Raw genomic sequence first — 23,963 nt, 5'->3', positions numbered from 1 at the left:
TGCTGAGGGCAGGCAAAGAAAGAGGCTTTTTGCAAGGATGTGCTGCCCTATGCAGATCTTGCTTAATAAGGAAGCCTGGGGAAAACACGCACCTTACACCTAACATGTTGGTATTTCAGTTTATTTTGAAAGGCTGATGAGACAGATTTTGTCCGTATTTAAAAAAAAAAATATATATATATGTATGTATACACACACACACTCACACTCCTGCATTACATACATACAATATACACACATGTGCCACTACGTCAAATAACCAAGCCTCCCTGCTTCCACAATCAAACAAACCGCTACCATCTCATGTAACATCATGAAATGCACAGATGGAGCAAAATTACTATATTGATTACATGTGAAAGGGAAAGCTGAGAAACATAATCTTCCTAAAGACACCTTCGTGCCAGGCCAAAAACAGCCCCTGTGTGGAAGAAGAACAGGATAACTGACTCTAATGAAACCTACAGCCCGTCGCCTTTAGCCTGACATCCGTTCTTATGAATTACTGTTTGGTCAATAGTGTAACAGTGCCAAGGCAATTGGCTCCAAGGCATGCCTGTTTAAGAACCCAGAACTAAAGAAAATTAATCCAGTGAGCACTAATGATTAAAATTGGCTGACAGGTCTCAAAGCGGAATGGAAAATATAAAATTATCCTTAGGCAACCGATTTTCTGCTGGAGTTCTGCAGGAATTGCTTTTTACTGTTCTTTTAACTCCTCCTTCCCTTCAGCAATCCTGGAAGAAAACCAGTGGCTGTGGCTGCAGACAATGCAGGGATTAGGGGAACAGAAACACTGAAGAGAGCTGGCCACTGATACCCATGCAGCTTAGATCAATATGCATGTTGAACTGAAAATACCATGTGTGTTTAAACCAGACATAAAAAAATAAAAATCTAAAGTTTGAGTGTACTGCAGAATGGAGCACAATGCCTGGAAACAAAGGATGGGTCTCAGTCACCTTTGGTGATGACATCTGAGCTGCCTTTGCCACCAAGGGTATTCAGCTGGCGATGCTTCCACACTTCAGGAGGAACCAGACAGGAGCTGACAGAGGCAGTGCGAGACCCACCAGAGGATGAGAAGGAATTCGTGCTGTGAAAATGGGCTAGAAACAGGTCTTCTCTGGCAAAGTATGTCTCCAAAGTACATCCAGAAAGAGTCCTCAGCACACTGGACTTGACCTGCTGGAGAAGCCTTCTAAAGGCTTAAAGACCCTGAACCAACTTCGATGTCAAAGATGGAGAAGATAAGTCCTTTCCTGGCTGATAGCCCTCACCTTTTTACACCCACTCTCACTCCTGGAAAAACTTCTCAGATCCCTTTTTCCTGAACATGAGCTTCAGCACTTGATGGTACACTGTGGCCATAGCATTAGCATTTTAGCCAGCTCTGTCATTATTTCTGTTGGGAATTCCGTTAGCTACATAATTGCTTTGTTTAAAAAAAATAACAGCTGCCAAATTACAAACATGACTCAAACACCCATTAGCTTGACTACATTCAGTTCCCTAACACCTTAACCAGCAGAGTTGCTGCTGCAAAATTGTATAGCTCATAGAAGCTCCATGTTAATTTTACACTAAGAAGCTTATTCATTTCTGACCACAACTTGAAAGTGTGAAAACTACCACTAGGAATCAAACAAAGCATCTGAATGAGAAGGTCCATAGCACAGGTGTCACCACCAGTCTCCTCCTAGTCCTGCCTAAACGTTAGTACAGATTGTACAGAGTTGTAATGATTTTATCACACAAGTATTTAAAACATCGTTATGCATTACATGGAACCACAGGGAGCTGTGCAACCTCACTCTTGCTAAAACCTCCTAATGGAGATGTGAGGACTGGGACCAGGATGGCTGGAAACTACTTGGTACGTTTGGAGAGGACCTTATGTGAGACCCCGCTGTCACCCAAGGAAGCCGCCCTGCACATCACAGGTGTAGCACCGCTCTGAAATCACATCCAGGGTCACGCAGCCACCCGACTTTCACAGGGTTTTACTGCTGGATCCACTTTGTCACAGCAAGCACCTCCTGACAGGCAGGACAGGGAAACCTGACACTTGCCATGAGGCACACAGTGACTCTGGACTCTTGGTTAATCCTGGTTAATGAGGAATTCCCAAAGTGCCTCTTGAGCAATGGGTCAGCTAATCCCATTCACAGACAGGACTTTTTTATACTTAGAAAACTGAAACTGCCTGAAAACAAGAATTTTCCCCTTTTGATTTACAGATATTGCTTTGATGAGGGAAACCATGACATTTGGATATTTAGCAAATGAGCTGTTCCTGTACATTATCCTTAAACCTGTAACCTCAACCAGACATCTGAGAAAAAGTTTCAGACACTTCCATTTAACCAGCTATGCTGAGAGTTCATTTAAAACAAAAAAAAAAAAACAACAACCGATACTGTAGTATGTGAAGATTAAACAGCATGTAAGAGTACCGTCTGTAATAAAATGGCAGTTAACTAATTAGATGGATAAAAACTAAAACTAATTCTTTTTAAAAATAAAAATGTCATTGTTAAATCAGTATAAGAAATTGAAAAATCAATAGTTTATACCCTATATGAAAGGCTCAGTATTTTAGACCAGTCCCCACAATGGTCTCAGCATGACAAAAGGATGGGGTGCTTTGTTGTAATGACTGAGGAAAAGGAACAGCAAAACAGGGAAGTCTGAACACTGAGAATACAGGATCTGGGGTGCAATCAACAGTTTCACAGCTCTTCCCAACCTTACAGACTTGTTAAGTCACTGAAGAGCATCAGCTGGAGATTTCACCTGCGTTCAAAACACATCAGACATGAAAGAAATCCAGCTACTTCACAGGACTCCTGAAAGGATGCGTGCTGCTTTACAAGACACATTCCCATAACCTCCTGAGCCTCCATGAGTAGCTACATTTGAAAATTAAACTATATTGAGGTAAATGCAAAAAAAAAAGAGAGAATGCTTTCTGTTGCTTTTCAGCACTGAATTTCTTAAAGCAAGTTATGCCAATGCTTAGAATTAATTTCAGATGAATTTAGCACCTATCTCCAGCAGTACTGACAGAAGTGGCTAAATCAGCGCGCTCATGTTCATGTAAAAAATTACCCAGGCACCTAATATAACAAATTCACTCACTGTCCTGCCACCTGAAGCTCCAAATAGGTATTTACCTATAAAGACTCCTTTTTGTCTATCATAAAAGAAGCGCGGTATTATGAATGGCAACACCCAAATGCTGCATATGATGCTAATCAGTATTGATTCTCATGAGAATCTGTTCTGGAGGAGCAAGAGAAGAACTCTGAAGGTTTGTCCAATTGTCAAGACCATTTCTCTACAGAGTTAGTTTTATGTGATTGTCTGCAATGCAATGACTGCTGTGCAGCTTTTCTGTGCAATCCCAAACCTGCTGTATGCTATAAAGGTGATCATTGCTAGTTCAGCTGTACCTCCAAGAAGCTCAATGCAAGATAACCACTTAAGTGTTTAGTCTACGACTAAAACAGATTTTACACAGTGATTTGCAAGTGAGACAATTTGCAGGGATTCAGAGACAACATTTTACAGCTCAAACACTAAATGATCTACTGACACTAGTGGCAGGGAAAACAATTTGAAAAAGGAATAGCTGTATCCTAATTTTACATATGAAGAGCTTGACCTTAAAACATGCTTATGAGACATTGTAACACACTCAGAATGCCATCTTCAGTGATGTGTGTCCCCAAACACCTATGTTCTAATACGCACATATAGGGAAGGAAGAAGGGGCAAGCAAAGTGTGGTAGTTAAAAAGTATGTCCCAAAAATAACAGGGAAAAATGATGCTCTGGCATCCTAGTAATACAGCGAAGTAACACAGATAAAACTCCAGACTGACATCAAAATGACTTCACAGCAAGTTTCTGATTTGGCATGCTAGACTGAGTTTTCAGCACAATCCAAACAACACTGACCTCTTGAAGTGGCTTGTCAGGACTCCCACCAGCTCTCCAATCCTGTTGTCATTAGATGGCTCTTTACTGAAGAGACAGACAACGAGATCCTTGTTGTCCTTCGTGTGGAAGACCACGAGCTGGTCCTTTCCGTTGGAGACGCTCAATCCTATCAACTGTGAAGAGAAAGCAAGAGCAATGTCATACACTTTGATATATTTTTTACTAAGGGCCAGACCAGCTCGTTCAACCTCAGTATGCCATGTTGCCTTTCAAGTTCTACCTCTACCAGCGAGAGCAGTGCCTGGGGAATGGCCTTGTGCAAGCTCACCATACTGCTCCCACAAGCCAAAGTACAAGTGAAACAATTTTTTTTTTTTTTTTTTTTGGTGCGGGAGAGGTAGTCAATGGTCCCTGCTAAAATTCTGCTGGGAAATTCTGCTGCCTAGGCTGTGTCCCCTGGAGCAGCTCCTGCTAGCAGCGGTGCAGTGAGTCGGTGCCCTTCTGCACTTTCAGCACCGCATGCTGCTCACCAGAGCGCACCAGGTGGGATGAGGCTCCCCCAGATCTCACCCTGGATGACACCACATCACTCAGGGGCAGATCCACAAGCTTGCTTTATTTTATTTTCAAGGGAAGCCAACAATAACCATCAGTCTGGCCAACAACCATCTCTGCTCAAATCCACAGACACGGCTTCAAGAACGTAATGATAAGCAGACAATACAGGAACAAAATCTACTGAAAGCCCAAACATTCTGATGAAGAATGTAAGTTGCAAACCCCACAAAGCTGTGTTGATTCCAGTATTTAGTCATGGATCAGTGTCTTTCTGCTAAGTAACTGCTACTTGGTACATTAAAGATTTTGTCCTTGTCATCACCCAAAGCAAAAGCAGGAAAAATTTAGGAGTGGCAGTCTAGGTACACAGGCTATTCAGGTGAATATTTTAAAAAAACAAGAACAACAACAACAAAAAGCAACAAAAAAAATCTATGCTAAGGAAACAAAATATAAGGATGCAAAAAGAAAAATCAAGAGGCAAGTACATTTATAAATTGGTGCTAGAGGGAGAGAGGAAAAAGAATGATTAACACAAACAGATACTAGAACAGACATTCCTTGTCCACCAAAGCACTACCCAACTCTTTTGAGTCACCTAGGGACAGGCAGAAGGAAGCCACATTCTCCTAAAAGCAAGAGGCACTGCTACACTGTTTTACTGAAATCAAAATCTCATCATCCTCTTTCTAAAGAAAAAAAAAAAGCCTTCTATGCATCCCCACTGCCTGTGTTGGAAAGCATATTAGCACAGATAGAGTTGGAGACTATGCAGTACTTTCAGAAGCATGAATCTCTCAGAAACAGCCTAAATCCATATGCTTGGTTTAGTAGGTACCCTGTATTATTTCCAAGAAACCTGTTAGAGCTCTGGATGTCTACCATATACCAGACAGCAGCGTTGTTCCTGAAAAGCATGCCACAGCCAGCATGCAGAAGTGTGGTGTGTGCCCTATTTTCTAGATGAAACACTACACAAGTTGAGAGTTGCTCACATTTTGCTGGCTTATTATTGCAGCACAACAGATGAGAGTTATTGCTGATATTCTAGGCGCTGAGCAGAGACCTCCTGCTACCAGTTGCACATACCCAACACAGGTGGAGTTTATTCTCTACCATTCACAGTATTTTAAGGTTACAAAATACTTTCAAAACAAGCTACACTACATGCACACACATTAACAGCTGCCTGGGTTTATGGTGTCCCTTAAAATTAATTTGCATGCTTAAATAACATCCTGGGAGCACAATAACACCACAGGGACTACTGCCAGCAAGGTTTTAAATGTGTACCGAGTATGAAAGATGAGCAAGTTGAAATCTCTGTATTTGAAAAGCCTATTTAAACATCAGTTATTCAAAAGAACTGTGATAGAAGTCCATGAACCCTTTAAAATGTTCCTATTTTGCCCCTCCTCACAAGACTATTTGAACAAATAAAAATAATACGAAAGAAATAATTGTAGAGAAGGTGCTTATCTCAGTATTTACAAACACTAATACTAGCCCTGCTTGCAGATCAGAAAAAAAAATCTCAGCAGCCACAGAATTTCCTTTATTATATTCTCCACTGTACTGGGAAAGACAGTCGTAAGATCCTTTCTGCTGCTCAATCATCTTCTAATTCCTTCTTGACATTATCTGTTTCTTTTTTTCTCCAGGTAAGAATAAAAAGGCAATTTAACAGTGGTACTTCTGAAGCAACTGCCAGAGCAGTTGCAAACAAAAATTCCCCCAAAGTAGCAGCTCAGTCCAGTGAAAGAGTTAGGGTTGAAAGGAAAGTTATTGCTTTGTAATCATTTGCACAAAATTACAGATTCCTTACACAGGGTAAGAAATAAGAATGCAGAACCTGAAATCCAAGCAGACATACATTAAGGCCTATGCTTAAACCATTTACAAGTAAACATAGCTAAAGGAGATGGGAAACTATAGAGTGATTCCTTCAGCCGAAAACAAGTTTATGGTAGGAACAGACATCAGCTGACTGTCTCCGATGAGATTTCCATGGAAACACCATCCCTAAGGATGTTGCCATGTTGATAGGGTGCTTCAGAAATGCTGATGGCAAGCAGCACAGCTAACAGGCAGATGAATTTCAGCTGGGTTCACCTTTATATGTTAGAAGGGCAATCCATCTTCCCCAGCAAGCATGTACCTTTCTGCTGGGACATACCTGATACAACGAGAAACACCAAGACCAGTGTATTTATTACCCTTTCGCTTCTTGGAAATATGCGTATCAGTTCAAACAATTGTTCTTTCTATGAAAGGGAACAAATATCTGCATCACGGATGGCCACTTCCAGCACCTCCCTGCACACTGCCACAGGGCTGCCATGCAGGGAGAGATCAGGCATGCAGAAAAACAAGGCAGTGCACACGAGGCAGCAGGCAACACGTACGCAAATCACTCAGTAACACAACACAAAACACAACCAGAAAGGGGAAAAGCTATTGGATTGCAGCACTGATCATTAGCAGGAGTTTAGCTTAAGAAATCCTAGTGAAAAAAAAAATGTATTTCACATACTATATAGAAACCAAATACATTTCCAAACTCTCTTCTTCCTGCTGCTCAGAGGAGTCAGCAGCAAATCAGTAGGATCAGTGGACATGCCCTGTCACCATGATGCCACCCCTATCCCTGTGCCCACAGATTTTCTTGTGTTCCCAAGGACCACAGTGGAGTGGAAACAGGTGAAAGGAGGACCTTTGGCCAACAGAGCAGAAATCACTACAGCATTTTCCAAAGATTGTTTTCATCGGACAAGTTTCCAGGCTGGAATAAGACTTGCACCTGTGTGTCACTGAGGGATTTTTTTGGACCCATTCCTCCCATAGGAAGTAACCCAGGAGCTCTTGGTGATTGCTCAGGTAAAGGAAACTGCTGTCAATAAGCCTAGGGGTAGGCTGGAAAAGCGAATAATTGCAGATCTACAAATAAAGCTGATTCCTATTTATAGAAATTCAAATATTGTCACAATAAGAGACCTAAATGCACAGAACATTTATGTGCTTTGCTGCTCCAGGAGATGCAAAGCAGACAGCCAGCACAGGCAGCCCATGCTACAGCCAAGTTATCACTCACCTTGTGTGAATTGATCCTCCCTTTCAGACATACATGTCTTGTGAAAGAACAGTAATTACCAACATTTCTAAGTAACAGACTTTCTATAGGCAACCTACAAATTGCATCCACATTGCCAGGAAGACAATGAACTCCATCCCAGGCAGACCCAGGACAATGGTTTGTGAAGTGTCTGGCTCCTTTTGCAGTGCATTTGTGTTCCAGCTTCTTTGGAGTTAGGAACAGGAAGCTGATGTTTCCAAACGTTCTGTACTGCATCTTTTTTTTTTTTTTTAATGCATTAAGGATCTCAGAGGAAAATGTTCAGGCTACCAGCAGCAACAGAAAAGATCTTCCCAGAGTGACCTGGTCTTACTCGGTTACTTGAACGTACAGATCCACCTTTAAACCCATCTGTATTACAGACATACAGGGAAAGCAGGGATTTCTCTATAGCTGAAATAAATACAGCTTTACGATAATTACTCATGTAGCAAGTGAATTGCACTAGTTTAACCATTTTGTATAAGGCAACAGCTTAGAAAACTAACAGTGAGAAATTGTGACAAACAAAATTCTACCTTGCTCACCTGAGCTCACCTTGATTCTTTGAAAAAAAATCCACCCACCTTGAAAGAGCAGTCTGCTGTAGATTTTAACAAGTCTGTTTGCACAAGCAAGAGTTAGTCATTTAGCATTGTCTGCTGACAATTTCATTTTGCACAATTAAGCGATAACGTCAGTAGAATAGAACATCAACTTCAGAAAATGACCTGCAGCTGCTAAATACATGGCAGTAATATCTTTTCAAAACAAGAGACACTGTCGTGGTCACATTGCTTTGCTACAACAGATTTTCTTGTTAGGGGAAACAAGTAAGGCAGGCAAGCAGTTATTCCACATACTGCAGTGGGCAATCAGTGTGCAGCTTTGGTGGGTAACCAGCAAGGATGTTAGAAGAGGTCCAATAAAACCAACATTAAGGATGCAATCTGAGCTAATCATTCCATCCACATTTGCAGATTAGGTTTTACTGTTACCCTAATCCCATCTTTAGTCTTTCAGCAATGTGGGGACTACAAATTTATTATTTCTTCAAATGCAAACATCCTAACAAATTTGCGTACGACATTTGCAAGCAACCCAGCCAGGTTCTGTAGGTTTAAGATAATCACAGTGGTGTTACCTCAGGCTGAGGAAAACAAACAAGCAGTTGAATCCACGCACCAGGATGCTGAAGAGCTAAAAATGAGCTTTTCTCCCATCCCCCTTCCTATCAGTGATAATCTGCTTCTTTGTGACTGGCAGCTAAACTCTGCTACCCCGAAGGCCAGATACCTCACTACAATTCTGAATTTAGCTTTGATAAGATTTACATTAAACATGGACGAATACATATATTTATATAAATATATATATATAAAGTCAAACAACATGAAGGATCAAACAAACCCCAAGAGACAGAGAAATTGTGTCTTAAGCCACTGTGAAATGCTAGCCCTCTTACGGGGCCAAGATCTTGCAGCACACAGCAAATAAATAACAAAATAGAAGAACAAACAGAAGAAAGTGCAATAAGCAGTTTGTTTTTTAGCTTTTATTTTATGCACCAAAATTAAAAGCTAACATTAGACAGCAGTGCTTTAGATAATTGCACTTAAGTGTTTTAAAGCTATTAAATACATTAAAAATGTAAACCACGGTCTTTTTCCATTCTGTAGATCAGAAAACGGAGCTAAACAGCAGATGACCTGCCCATGACTAAGACAGCCTGAGATGGGCTTCTCCAGGCCTTGTACTTACATTATAGAGGGGGATGGTCTTCATCACTTTGTACTGCTTCATAGGGTCCATCTTATAAAGGTGTCGATCAGTAATGAAGATTGCTCGGTCCTCCACCTTACTAAAGCGATTGACCTGTAAAGAAGCAATTTTCAGTCACAGTGATCAATGCAAAAAGATGCAGAATAAAAAGTCTGCAGCAGTAGACATGCAAAACTCACATACATCTTCAATAGGTTTACTTGAAGGAGTGAAAAGGGAAGGCCGACCCCATAACCATATTTCATAAATAGAGAAATGGGTAATCTCAGAGAAGCAACATTCCTAGAGTCATCCAGCTGGGACAACCATGGCCTAAACCAAGGACAGATGCTTTCCACTAGCAATTTTTAACTTATGTCCCTGTCCACTGAGCAGACCCCCAAAGCCAGGCAGACAGCTTTTGTTCCTACATTATGTATGTGGCTTTGTCACCTCAGAAGAACAACGCAGAACACCTGCCCCCTACAGAGCTAAAAGAGTGTCACCAGGTTGCGTGCCAGTCCAGACCTGATGCATTTGAAAGCAGATGCCTTGGACCATCCTAAATTTGAGCAGGTCCCATTTCCCTCTTTTGTGCTCTCAGTGTAGCCAAGCAACTAGCCCAAGAAGTGGGAAACCTGGACAAGCATCCTTCCCCTGCCCATTAGTGATGTGTTAGCCAAGTAAGGGCATGCTCCTCCAGTTCTGCTGAAGTTGTGCCACTCTGCAAAAGGAACTGAAGACTGAATAAAGAGGAGCCTGGGAGAGCCAGGTCTGCACGCAGGGACCTGGTGCAACCACCTGGTAGAAGAAAAGCAAGGGTAGTTCTTGGCAAACACAAGACCCAAGCTGCAATGCCTGCAGGCTGCAAAGGGTATTGAACACAAACCTCTCCCTTGCTAAGCAAGAAATCCGTTCCCCTTTCCAGGGGGTCTAACCCCAAACCCCGAGCTAGCTATGGTGCCCATCAGCCCTACCAACTCCGTAACCTGACAAAAATCTGCCCTTTTTATGAAATTAGTGAGGGAAGGGCCGCACAAGCACCAGAGCAAGGGAAAGGCACGGTGATGCTCTGGGTGATGATGAACAGGCAGAACGCAGGGTGAGCCACAAGATAGCTTGGCTGTGCCAGACCCTGGCTGTCAGTAGCAGATTTTTCTATTGAGATGGACATCACTCATTTGGTATTTTAACTTGACCTTGCATTCTGTTAAGGACATGGCATTCAAGGCAGTGATGTATAAGTATCACCACTGAGTTCAAGACCCTCAAAAGAACTTCTTTAAACTGAGCTTGCTGCCCAGCTATGCTCTCTGCTGCTGTTCTGGGAACACAGAGAGCAAAGCTACAACAAGCAGCAAACTTCTAATGCAGACAGGAAAGCATGCAGAGGCATGTGTACCTCTAAGGTTAACTGACCACTGAGGAAGATTTCTGCTGATGTTAAATTTTATACTGTTCTCAGGTTGTTTTGAACTGGACTCTGGTCTCCTAATTCATTCCTACAAGACAAACAGGGAAAATCAGACTGTACTTCAAAGAACTTCAGTGCTGGCCTCCAGAAAGAGACAAACTTAATTTTCATCTTTACATAGGTGTACTCTCTGACAAAGGTAGGGTATGGAGGAGATGGAGCTAGACTTCTCAGAGAAGTATGGCTAAAGGACAAGAGGCAACGGGCAGAAGGTGCAGCAGCACAAAGTCCTATGGGACATATGGGAAAAAATCTCACTGGAAGGGTGGCAGCTCTGGTGCAGGGCTCACAGAGGCTGTGCCATCTTCATCCTTGGGGATTTACAAAGCTCAGCTGATGAAGAGCCTAAGCAACCTCATCTACTTGAAGCTAGACCTGCTCTGAGCAGGAGGTTGGACCACAGACTCCAGAGGTCCCTTCCCACCTCGATCATTCTGTGATCTCATCAGCCTGTACGCTACCAAGAACACAGATTTCACAGTATCTGAAGTATTCTGACAGTTTCAAGTAGTTCAGCAAATGCATCTTAGTGTCGCCATTGGGAAGCATTAATATCTTAATATCGCCACTGGGCTGGCTCTACAGCTGTAAATTTAAGACCAATTATAGATACAGCTATAATTCAGTGAAGAACCATCAATTGCCTGCTGAGGCAAACTGCTGTATTACCACCTGTAATCCCATCGTCAGTCAACAGCAGCAGAGATTATTTATACATATGTGTCCCAACCCTCATGCAATAATCTTTGGCATAGTCAAGAAGATGGCTCACTTCAGTTTGTACTCAAAACACTATCCACCTGGGAGACTGCTTGCATAACCAGGCACTCGGAAGAAAGGGGCAATAAAAGCCAACACTAGCAGCTTTACTGACAGTGCACAGGGAAAAGAAGCTCTTTCTTATAGTATTCATATGTTTTAGTTCATGTGGATCAATTCTAAAACTTTTTTTTTTTAAACCAATTATTTTTAACATTTTTTATAAAGTAAAAAATAACTGAAATGCATGAGCTCACAGCTGTTCTGGAAGAACTAAGTGCAGTTGAAAACAGTCAAGTACACAGCCCCATGTCCCAGTATTTTGTTCCAGTTCACACAACCTGTTTCTACATAAGAGTAAAAAGAAAAAAAAAAGATTGATTAAGGATCAGCTGATGATGCAAAGTAATAGACACAGCCAAGCACCAAGAAATGTAATTATATCATTTCTCTTAATTCTAGATATTCTGACTTCGTGTATATTGTAGGTTATCAATCAGGTCTCCAGCAACAGCATCCCTGATAAATTAAATCACCAAAAATGCTGTCAAATGCCACATAAGCCGTAAGTACCTCTGGAAAATTGTTGTAAAGATGTGCAACTGTTTATTAAGAATGCACTCATTCAAAGGCTACAAGATACTAACTGATGTACCTTCACAATAACATCAGATCTGTGGAAAATACAGGAAGGCTGACACTAGTCAACTACTATTACATATCTCATACAGCTGAGGTGATTTTTTTACAGAAACCGAAGTAGGAAGATCACGTTCCCACAAGAAAGAAAATTATATTCTCTCCAGAGCAGTGTTTTATACCCTGGGATCATGGCTTTAGTCACATCTCCTTTTTATACACAGACCATTTAAATCCCTCCCATCCTCCTGCAGCTCATCTCAAATATTATTCTAGGCTGCTGGTGATTTCAGGCTCTACAAGCAGGGTTTTTAGAGAAGAAACGTGTTTCACTAAAATTAAAATTAATTCGTCAAGCAAATACTACACAAAAGGAGAATATTTGATGCAATCTAGACTTTCACAGGCCCACTCCCAAGAGGCTAGGTACTAAACAGTCACCAAGCAAAGTCTTTACAGAAGGAAGTGAGAAAGTAGGGCAGAAAGTAGAAAATATTTTTCATCAAGGCAAAACCAGAGTTATCAGTGTATCGCTGTCACAGAGATATTTATTAATCAACTGAGAAGTGTAAACAAGGGTGAGACATGATGAGGCACATGAACATAAATACGATTTTCCTAGGTGAAATCAGGAGACGACCGGAGACCTTAAATATGCTCCACCAACAGGCAGCAGAGTGGCAAAGATCAGAGTAGATAAAAGCAAAAAATGCAAATCAAAGAGCTACATGACAGCTTTAAATTAACCACACCGACTCAGAAAAAGTAACTGAAGATGATTTTAGACAGCTTTGGATAGAACTTGGCACAAATACGTGAGGCAGCTGAAAAAAAGGAAGGAGTTCATATGCAGTAAAGACAAGCATGGGGAATAAGGTCCTGGTTGCCAGGCTCTTACTTGGGATACTGGTAACACACTGGTGTGGAGAAGGCAAAGGAGAACATAATGGTTCAGAGAAGGTAAGGAAAAATGGGTAAGAGCCTGGAAAATCTTACAAGCAGAGATGCTGAAAAACTGGAATTATGTTAGGAAGCAATGGATGGGAGAAAAAAAATAAAATGAAACACTAAATGGCATGGAGAAAGAAGGTTAGGAGTGTGTGGTGCTGCTTGTGGGGTTCTTTGAGCAGAGCAATGCAGCTTCTGCCAGCCGTGCTTGGGATTTGCAGCTCACTGGACACCACTCTCCATGGCTTGGGAAGCAAAGGCTTCCCTAAAATCGTAAAATCATGAAAGTTCTATGTTTTCAATGGAAAACACCTCCAATATCGTTTGGTCCAGCCACCCCCGACCACCAATGTCACCCACTAACCCATGTCCCCCAGCACCATGTCCAACCTTTCCTTGAACACCCCCAGGGACAGTGACTCAACCAGTTCCCTGGGCAATCCGTCCCAATGCCTGACCGCTCTTTCTGCGAAGAAATGTCTTTGCCCTCAAAGCACATTCTGATTCTGCAATATAACACTACAGCAGCTTTACCAGAGTGTTTCAGACTCTTCCTTGGGTCTACCCACTGTTGTAGTGTTCACACTGAACTCTAAACTCAGCTGAACAGTTAAAGAGACACACCGAAGGGGAACAGCAGCTTATCTCACATGAGAAGCAAATTCTTGCTGCTGAGTAACTCATGTCCTTTTCAGCTCTTTCCAAGCAATTGCTTTGCTTCAGGTGCCTCATGCATCTATGGCATATTTATGTAAATAACACATGTTGTGTTTTTAGAAGTAACCTGTCACATTGGGAAGCATGCACAGAAGAGATTCAGAGAAATGCCAGCACAATTGCAAATGCCGCTATTCTTTTGATTTTGTAGGAGTAGAGACAGGCCTTATGTTCTCAGATACTGATTATACCCTCTCAGAGAACAGCCGTTCCTCGCATTGTGTTCTCTGCACCCTCTGGGCTTTTTTTATTTATATCTTTGTTGATCCCAATGTGAATCAGTCCTAATTTAGCTTCCTGCCTAGCTTATAGGGAAAAATGAAGGTCCAACCCTCAGCCAATAGCAGAAAAACCTTCAAATGAGCTTTCCAGGTCTCTGCCACTGCAGGGTGAGAGGCACCAGGCTTTGGAGATGGTCCTCTCGAGGGAGCACAGTGCCACAAATGAAAGGGGAGAAAAACGGGAAAAAAAGCCTTATTCTAAAAAAGGAGAAATTGTTGTTTCCTAGGTGATAAAACAAAATCTGGTGGCGTGCATGAAATATGCATTTGGTTTCCCAAGGCAAAAATCTTGAAAATTTCCTCTGAAAAATAAAGAGCATCATAATGCTCAGTAAAGATGTATTTTTCCAAAGGCCGAAATGACATGCTTCTACCTATACCGACTGCGAGAAAGCAAAGACATGCACATCCCATCAGCGAGACATCAAAGTCTCTTCACAGGCATTCTATAAAAAGAACTACAAAACCTTCGGTCCAGATTCACTTGCTATTATTCATCTCAAGCTGTTGAAATTAAGACCCCATACACTCAAGATAAAGAAAACTTTAACAGCAGTTATCAATACTTCAAGAGCAGCTCCCTGGCTGCTATGAGTTGCTATTACTTTCTTGACTTCACTACAGCAATGTCAATCAACTAAAAAAAAAAAATCTGTTTCAAAGAAGTTAACGGTTAGCAAATATCTTACAATCCACAGCAGATATGTTCTATATGTAAACTTTTTTTACATACATGAACTCCAGACTTGTGTCTGTTCAATTTGCCCATTACTTATCCTCTTTATGTCATTTCTTTTCAAAGAAAGAAGTGCATCAGACTGCAATTATCTGAAAAAATTAAGGATCAGACACCTAATATTGCTGTTGAAAGACAAGAACTGCTTTACGCATGGTGGAAGGAAGGTATGGCACCTTATTCAAAGGCGTAAAGGAAGTCTAACATGGGTCCAAAAATAAAACATTTATCTCGACTCAGTGCTCTCGTTACAGTAACACCTTTCTGCCTGACACAAGGACCAGCAGAAACAGCACATTTTGCTCAAGAATCCCCAAGTAAACTGAATCATGATAATACACCACCAATGAACTTGAGTAATCCTGTTCTGTGGACTGATGCTTTGTTGAAGAGCATTATTTAAGCAAAGCAATGAAATCACCTAATAAGTAATTACATTTTCCTTTTTTTAACGCATTTTTCAGTCCCTTGCTAAAGCTTGTGAGAGCCAAGTTTCAGCTGAGAAACAAACAATAACAGTCAATTTGCAAATCCACAACAAACCAGGTTTAGCATAAGAAATTTGACAAACTTCACTGCAGTGAAAATACCTCCCTTTCAAATGTTCAGACCATCAATACAGCTTGTACGTGCTAACATCAAATGCCATACTTGTGCAAGTAATGTGGTATTACATGAGCAATTTAAAAGAGGATAAAGCTAACAAGAAGGAATTTAATGTTTTTATTTTTTTTTTTAATTTTTTTAAAGAAATTATCCCTGCCCAATAGCACTGACTACAGTACTTTTTGGGTAAAGAAGCTTTTGTATTTTTGTATTATTATTATTTTAAGTATTTTGTATTGTAGTTTTTTTTTTTCTATTTTTTAAAAGAAGCTTTTTTGTATTTTTGACAAAAAGCACCTTAGTTTTAAAAATACAGCTCAAAATGTAAATTCTTTTATATGACACAGTGAAAGACAGGCTAGCACTGTTTTCAGGGAAAAGACTGCGTTCGTCTAGTCAAAGAATGAAGTTGCTTACAGGCTTTACAGCAATTTTCACTCTTGCTTAGTCTGCAAATCTGAGGTTCAGATTTAATTTCGACTCTGTAAAGAAGTGCATTGGTTGGAAAGTAAAATGATAAATCTTGAAATGTCAAATCTTTGTCTTGTTAGCTTTCAAAGTTCACGATTGTTTGTTTCTCTCCTTTGTTCACTTCAGGCTTACTTGGACATTTCTTGTTCATGTGAGGGAAGACAAGCAGTTCACTCAAAAAGTTATTACATCCAAGCATGGATTTGAAAGGGGTCATTTGCTTTTGAGTTTAAACACAGAGATGTACTGAAATTGGCAGGCTTACATACATCATTAAAGATCCTAGATGTGGGCTTGTCCTCAACAGTAATGCTGGAGTGATTTTATCCATTTGTTTGATGAGAGGTGCTTCCTACCAGTTTCTTCAAGGCCATCATATCACTACATTTAGCTATTTTTTCTAAGACAGATCTTTAAGGATGAAGACCAGAAAAGCATTAATGACTTTGAAGACTCAGGCACGGCTGGGTTTGGAGGAGCAGCGATTCCCATGTGCCAGCCAGCTGCCATCCTCTGCTGGCACCTGTGCTACCTGAGCCAAACGTAGCCTCCTGCCATGCGTGTGTGTGCTTCCACTGCTGATGAATTCAAAAGCCAGGCAAAGATGTCCCTAACTAACCAGGCAAAGGAAGGATGAAGCCTGACCTCTCTGATATATGAGAGTGACCAACGATTTAACCTTTAAAAGAATCAAAACAGTTGCAAAATAATTTAAAAACCTCAAGACTGCAAGTCTATAACCTCGCAGTCTCTGTGGCATTTCCCTATTTCAACTGAGCTACCTTTTTTTAAAGCACCCATGATAAGCTAAAGCTTTCTTCACCTCTGCAAGCACTGAAATTTCAGGTAGAAACCTACTTTATGATGGGCAACATCTTCTCTGTCTCCAGCCTGCTTTTATTATCAATAAAGTGACACCAATGCAACAAACCCCAGCAGAAAATGCATTTTTCCAACAAGGTAAACACAGTAAAAGGAAGTATAGAAACAAGGTCTGTTTGCATTCTCAAAGATTTCTTCATGCACCATAAGCAGAAAGGAACTGCTCAGATGCTTGCCTAAAGGTAAGTAAGGTATGGATTTGTGTTTCAAAAATTTGCTTTTACCTATTCCTGTGCAGGATATTGTCCTTTAAAGCTGAATAAGGAGCAAGTGAGAGAAACAGAAGGATTTAAAAGATTAGAAATTGCATAACAGTGAGCAATATATGTATACCCACTGTGGGAGTTTAATATTATACACACACCAAATAATTCCCCTCACCGTCTCTCCATTCTTATTCAAAATGACAACTCCTACAGTCACTTTATTAAGAACTTAATATTGTATTTTTACAATTATTCCAGTTTAGCTAGAAACAGCACTACTTTCGTTCTAGTTTATTAAATGAATTACAATAGGAATTCCTTTGTTTTCAGCCTAAGGTGAAAAAAGCCAAACTTTTCAAACTGCTGCCCAGATTGTAAAGATGAGGTTCAGATTCAGACTCACCCAATCCTCCTTTAATCCTAACAGCATAAACCAATATCACTCAAACCACTCATTTAATCAGCAAACCACACTCTTAAAGTGAACATGGTAAAAGCAATGGACTACTCCACTGAAATAATTTTAGCAATAAGAGATTTCTATTTTTATATACAGAAATCACTTACTGTTGTATAAATAATATAAACCACTACCACTTGCAAAGAAGTTTTGTTATAAAGTGAGATTTCTCACTGCAGAATTAATTTTGTTTTACTGTTAAACATAATCTCTGCAGAATGATAAAGATCACACACGTGCTCTACTTCTGGCAAGTGAAGACCGACTACAAAAGCACATTTTTGGAAACAAAAAGCATATACAAATATAAAGCTCCTGAAAAACCCTTGAATATCAGTAGCCCTGCCATTGAATGTTTTTGTCTTTGTAAAAGTCAAAGTATCTTATCCTGACAGACTTTTAAAAACAGCATAATATAGATCACTCTAAACTATCCATAAAAAAAATATGCAAGTACATTATTCTAATTAGTTTTTAAAACCTTTCAATCAATTTAAGGAAACAAAAAAGAACTAACTTTCTGCTATGGAAAAAGTCAGACCCAAGCCAGTTACACAGAATTTATTAATTCCTCTGAAATGAAGAGGTCAGAGAAGCCCCTCAGAAAAATCATCCTTTGGTGCAATAGGTTCAGAATTACGTATCCATCAAAAATCACTGATACTATTCCTTAAAATAGGACTGCTTTCAACTGCCACCTGTTGAAATATCTCCAGCATTACCTCTCCTCACCCTTTGCTTCACAGAATTTTAGCTGCAAGAATTTTCCCCACCCAGCTCATGCGTCTGCAGACCACGCACGCGCTGGTTACCTTGCGGACGTGACACGAGAAGAGGACGTTCATGTACTTGTCTTTCCGTTTCAGCTCAGTGGCAACAGGGATGAAGGAGCCAGTGGTCTGAGGGTTATCTGGTCTCTGGAAGAGCAAACACAGGCACACAATTCTTCTTGCTTACTAAAGAAAGTAATTGCATTACGTCATGCCAGGCCTGGCAGAACCACAGCTGCAACACCGAATCTAAAGGCTTCAGCCAGTCCCTGTCTCACTGGAGAGCAGGGGAGCATCTGGAGTTTTATGTGCTTTCTGAGAAAACCTTAACAAAACAAAACACTTGAAGGAAGGATGGAGTAAAAGAAGCATTGCAACTTGCCTAGAGAGCGTTTTTTTGTTCCTTTTCATTTAATGCTATTTCTTAACATCCCATTTTATCTAGAATTTCTGCTTTATACTTACTTCTGTCTTTCCTAGGCTTGTGCATTTGAAGTGTCAGCTAATGGCACTACTCAGTATCATTTAATGTTGTTTGGGACATTCACTCAAACTAGGCTTTGTATTCAGAAAATTTAACTTGTAGTACAGTAGAAATCAAAGACCATATGAAACCCACAGAGAAAACATGAAAGTACTCTCCCTCCCAAGAAACCAATACCCACTTTTTTAAATTTAATATCAAATTTCTACCCTTTTAGTGTTCTGAGCCATAGCCATTGCAGCAGTCCCCTTCTATTTGCATCGATTACTTCACTTGGACTCACCAGTGCGATGTAATTCCCCTCCCATGCTCTTTGTAGGCCAAGATCAGCTCTGTGACCCTTCAGCACTTCCATGGCAGCAACCTTTGCCCTCAGTTGAGGTAGGTCTTTTGGTGGGATGCTCCGGATGAGTTCACCTGCTCTCCACCTGCCACAGAAAGCCTGAGTCAGGTCCACAGTCTGTACCATGCACTATGAGCACTAATTTTGTCAGGTCAGCAAACAAGGGCAAGCCTAGACTACAAATGGCATGGAAAAAAAAGAAGTCCTTCCATTGCATCCCTTCATACAATACTTAGGTTTCCAGCTTCAGGTGACATAGCACCTTTGATTCCTGACAACTTTTGCTGGTACACTTTCCCCTCCCTCACTCTAGTGCCCAGAAGTAAACTGCCAGCACATCTGTGTGCAATAAAGTTTTTGCAAGCAATTTTTTTTGGCTTGTTTACAACATCATTCTCCTTTAATAACTGAATTTGGCCCTATGATTGAAACCTAACCAACTGTAATATGAAACAGGACAGTACAGGACAGACCAGCAATTACTCCACACCATATTCCAGCCTTCAACAACACCAGATCCTTAAGACTATGGCTGTGAAAAGTCTTTAGTAACTAAAATTTTGTGGTTATAATAACTGAGCTTATTCAGAAAGCAGGATGCCTACCCAGATAGGCTGTGGATGGCTTTCAAGAGACATCCGAGAAAAGAAAAAAAAAAAAAGCTGACCTGATCTGGTGCTGGTGGTAACACTGCATCAAGCAGTTGGCTCATCTAGAGATCTCTAGATGTCCCGTTCAGCCAGCATTTCTCTTGTTCACTGACTTTCAGAAGTTATCGTTTTTCAAACTGGAATTGTAACTGCTTTATACCCCTCTTGTCTACAATACCAGACTTGCCAGAGGAAAAAGGTTTTAGGTATCAGACCCTTGCAATAAATGTATAAAACACCATTTCTGCATATGGTGAATAGTGAAACACTACTTAATCTATTGCAGAAAAAATGACTTATAGAAGTCTTGATGGAGTCCAGAAGATTCCTTTTTCTTCCCCCAGCCTAACACCAGCTGCTCTTTTCTTTCAAATCTGATCAGAAAGGCCAAGAGAGGAGCTGAGGAAGAAAACACAATGTCCATCCTGAGTAAATCTCTGAAACAGAATAATAATTTGCACGGTCAAGAGTACCAGAAGCCACTAATACCTTCATCTTTGATTCCCAGTTCATGTTCTCTACTCATTTTTCCAGCTTTTATGGAACAAGTAGTAATTGTTCAGTCCTCTGGGTTAGACTAAAAACACAAAAAGTTTTATTAGTACCTATGGTAAATCATCTGGAGTGCCTCTTCAAATCGGTGCAGCACTTTTGGTGGAGTGGGCCATTGCACATGCTTGCCATAATCCTTCATTGACCTCACATTGCGAAAGCGTTGGGCAACTTCATGGATGTAGGCCTTCACTTTGTAGCGGCGGTAATACTTGAGTATCGTCAGGGCAGCCTTTGTCCTCTTATAGCGAAGCCGAGCCAAAGTGCCCCTCCAAACCTAAGAGTCAGTGGAGAAGACAGTTTTAGCAATAAAAAGGATACATTTCTCTCTTTACTCTTCTATACTGCTAAAATCCATAAATACATAAAATCACGAATTTGAAAGGGACTCTTCTATGCCAATAGGACCCAATTAGAAAAACATCACAAAACGGACACTGTGCTTACCTGCCTACTTAGAAACAATTCTAACTCCGATTAAATGCTAGAATGGGAAAGATTGTTTTGAAAATAGTTTGGGAGACCAGCTGTGTACTGAAAAGCAAGCAATTCTCCAACATAAGTAACATCCTCCAAAGCTCACTTCCAAAGTCGCTGCCATGTTTGCTCCCAAACGTGAAGCCCAAGTCTGCCAGCACTACTACACACGTTGCCCTGGCCTGGAGAGCACTGCAAGCAGAAAACGTGCCACGGTCTGGACTTCTCCTTTGGACCCGCCAGGTAGAGGCACACTGCGAGGTGGGTACCATGACTGTATCTTGATACCGACTCCTAGCCCGCTCGGCTCAAAGACCCCACTTGCCCTGCCAGGCTGGGTGGGCTGTGTTGGTTTTACCCTGTAACCAGAGCAATGTGTATTCACCCGAGTGCTGCCAAGCTCACGTGCACATCCCTGAGGAATTCGTGAACAGCTGTACTTTGCTTCTAATATAATCCACCACGATGAAGGTTGTATTTTTGTTTCCTTGTAGAATTAAACTGGAAGGATAATGAGCCTCCTGCATACGAAGAGTGCTTCACTACTCACTATGGGCCCTGCTGGAGCATTTATTTCTCTCTTGAGAAACATCCCATAGCACCATTGATGCATATCAAGCCTTCTATTTACAGAAGAAATAATTAATTACCTGAGGCAATTTGCAACATGATATTCTCTTTATGAAGCTGATGTCAAAGGTTCTCTTGACAGCTTTACCGATAATCCTGAAATTTGGCTGAGAAAAAACACATGTAGCAAGAGGTAAAGCAGATGTGAGGGGGGCTCTTCTCTGTATGCTCACAATTCAAAGAGGAAGTAGAAACTTTGGGGTTCAAACCCTTAAAAGCAGAGGACTCTTATTCCAACCTCTTCCAGAGTAGCCCCTCCTCATTCTGCTCTGGCCTCACTGCCCTTGCATAGGATCTGTCTTCACAACAGGTACGACAGATCCTCATGGCTCTGGCACAGCCTGAAAAGTCGATTTAGCACCCACTCCCTCACTGGTGCATTTGATGCTCTCTGAAGCACATTTGTTTCCAGCACATGAAAACTGAGTCAAGACCCTACATAACAGTGCCTAAACATCCAATGGTAACGCTGAGACATTCCATCCCTTGCATTTTAGTGTGTCAAATGCAAAGAAAATGGAAAGAACTGGACTGAAGAAAATGAAGCCTGCAATGAACAGAACAAGTCAACACATATACGGTGACCCAAGGCACCATGCTCCTTATCAGACACCAGACACCAGCCGGTGCTAGGAGCCTAAGGAAGACGTGGGCATCATTTCAGTGCTCAAGGTGAAGAGCTGGGAAGGTGATGCGTGACACAGGAGAGCAAAAGGAGAGGTAAGAGCAGGAAGCACAAAAATCAGTCCCTGTCACAACAGAAAAAAAAAAAAAAAAAAACACAAGAAAAAACAGCACAATGTTTTATTGACCAGCCAAATAAATCTGGCAGTAAGACAAAGAGCAAGTTCAACAATGAACAGTGTGGACTGGTACTGAAAATCTCAACACTGTGTGCATATAGGAGAGTGGCAAAAACAGTACCTAATATTTTCCTTATTTATGCTTTGAAATCATTAGACAGAGTGAGGGAAAGCAGCATCCTCTGCATAAAATATGTTGTTCTTAATAGTCCCTTTTAGTGTACAATTAAAATTGTAGTTTTTGTTCTACACAGCTTGAATATCACAAAAAAAGAACATTACTATTTAAAAAGCATCAGAGATCCTGAGAAGCTCAGGGCTTCCTGGAGCCACAAGTTCAAACTGACTTGCACAGGGCCTGCATTTTACCCAAAGCATCAAAGGCTGATTTAAGCCTAGGATTTCCATGGCTGAGCACATATCAGATTCAGAAATGGCATGAATTTGACAGAATCAGCAACTAGGATAAAATAACTGAACAACTAAGGAGCATTAAAGTAATATTTCCTTTTATTTCCTTTTTTTTTTGTTTTAAATTGTTAGAGGCATTTAAGTATAGACTGAAGTGTCACAAAATGTTCCTGCAAAGTATATACAGGCAGTAGAGAAGATAAACTGGAAAAAACAACAACCAACAACTTCTTAATTTTTAAGTTCATAAGAATAGAAATGAGAAACAATGGGTTCTGGGTCACAGCTAATCAGCCTTCTGAACTTCATAAAGGATCACAAGAAAAGAACATAAAATGTAAATTTGCATAAGCTGGTGAAGACTTTGCAGAGTTCTACTTCTGTAATTTTTTTCTCCAAAACATTTTGATTTGGTTTTAGATACAGAACAATGTCTTAATTTTGCTTCCTTGTGCTGAGGTAGGCATGCTCTTGAGGAAAGACTCTCTTGCTGTGGTTATTTTTCACACCAGCCAGACATCCATGGAACAAAGGCACTGTAACAGATTGCCCCGATGTTGTATCAGCTGCATCGCTCCAGAAATTGGCTTCACAGCAAGAAGTGTCACAATTGCTACAAACACTAGCCTTCCAAATCCAATTATCCAGCCGAGGCATGCCCCTTGGCTACACGCAAACAGTAAACTATTAATGAAAAGCATGTCCTCAAATCAAGTTGTCATAACTGGAAAACCTCACTCCTAGTAAGGACCTTCCTAATAGCCACAACGGCAGCACCTCCCAAAAATACAGAGAAAGCCAAAGAAAGGAACAAACTTCTTCCAGGAAATGGGATACAGAATACATTATATATATAAATAAAATTGCTTTTCTGGCTTGGCATTTTTCTTTTAACCACCGGGCTCATTTCTGCTTAAGGTAGCCCATCAGTAATGCTGAAGTGCCAACACAAGCAGAGTGCCTGATGGCCTAAGCGGTCTCTTCCAGAAACACAGACCCTTCAAACCTACAAGCAAGCAGGCCACAGAAGCAAAGTCCTTGTTCAGCAGCCACTTTGTGTGCTCAGCATTGTGTCATTGTGAGCAATGGGTCAAACCATGTGCAGATCCAACCAGAGTGCTGGAGTGCTTCCTACTAGCACATACTCTCCTGAGGCTGGAATAACAACACACTGTACCATCCTAATTCTTTTCTCTCTTCCCTCCAGTTCATTACTCGAAAGCATTAAGCACTGTCAAATTAAAAAAAAAAAAAAAAAAGAAAATCCAATTTCCAGGGCTAAGTTTATC

General features: G+C 40.9%; 1 protein-coding gene across 3 annotated transcripts in view; it reads right to left on the bottom strand.

Moving 5' to 3' along the window:
• Nucleotides 1-23,963, bottom strand: part of MYO1D (myosin ID) — a 156,223-nt gene that overhangs the window by 53,307 nt on the left and 78,953 nt on the right. For all 3 annotated transcript variants that reach the window (XM_068660899.1, XM_068660901.1, XM_068660902.1), the window contains exons 17-21: nt 20,407-20,630; nt 19,092-19,236; nt 18,367-18,471; nt 9,376-9,489; nt 3,963-4,117 (exon numbers count right to left, since the gene is read on the bottom strand). In XM_068660899.1, coding sequence (XP_068517000.1) covers nt 3,963-4,117; nt 9,376-9,489; nt 18,367-18,471; nt 19,092-19,236; nt 20,407-20,630 — 743 coding nt within the window. The remainder of the gene's footprint in view (nt 1-3,962; nt 4,118-9,375; nt 9,490-18,366; nt 18,472-19,091; nt 19,237-20,406; nt 20,631-23,963) is intronic.

The sequence above is a fragment of the Anas acuta genome, chromosome 25 (genome assembly GCF_963932015.1).
Source record: "Anas acuta chromosome 25, bAnaAcu1.1, whole genome shotgun sequence".
NCBI classification, from domain to species: domain Eukaryota; kingdom Metazoa; phylum Chordata; class Aves; order Anseriformes; family Anatidae; genus Anas; species Anas acuta.
Note: the sequence above shows the minus strand (reverse complement) of the source record. Positions and strands in the feature narration are given on the sequence as shown.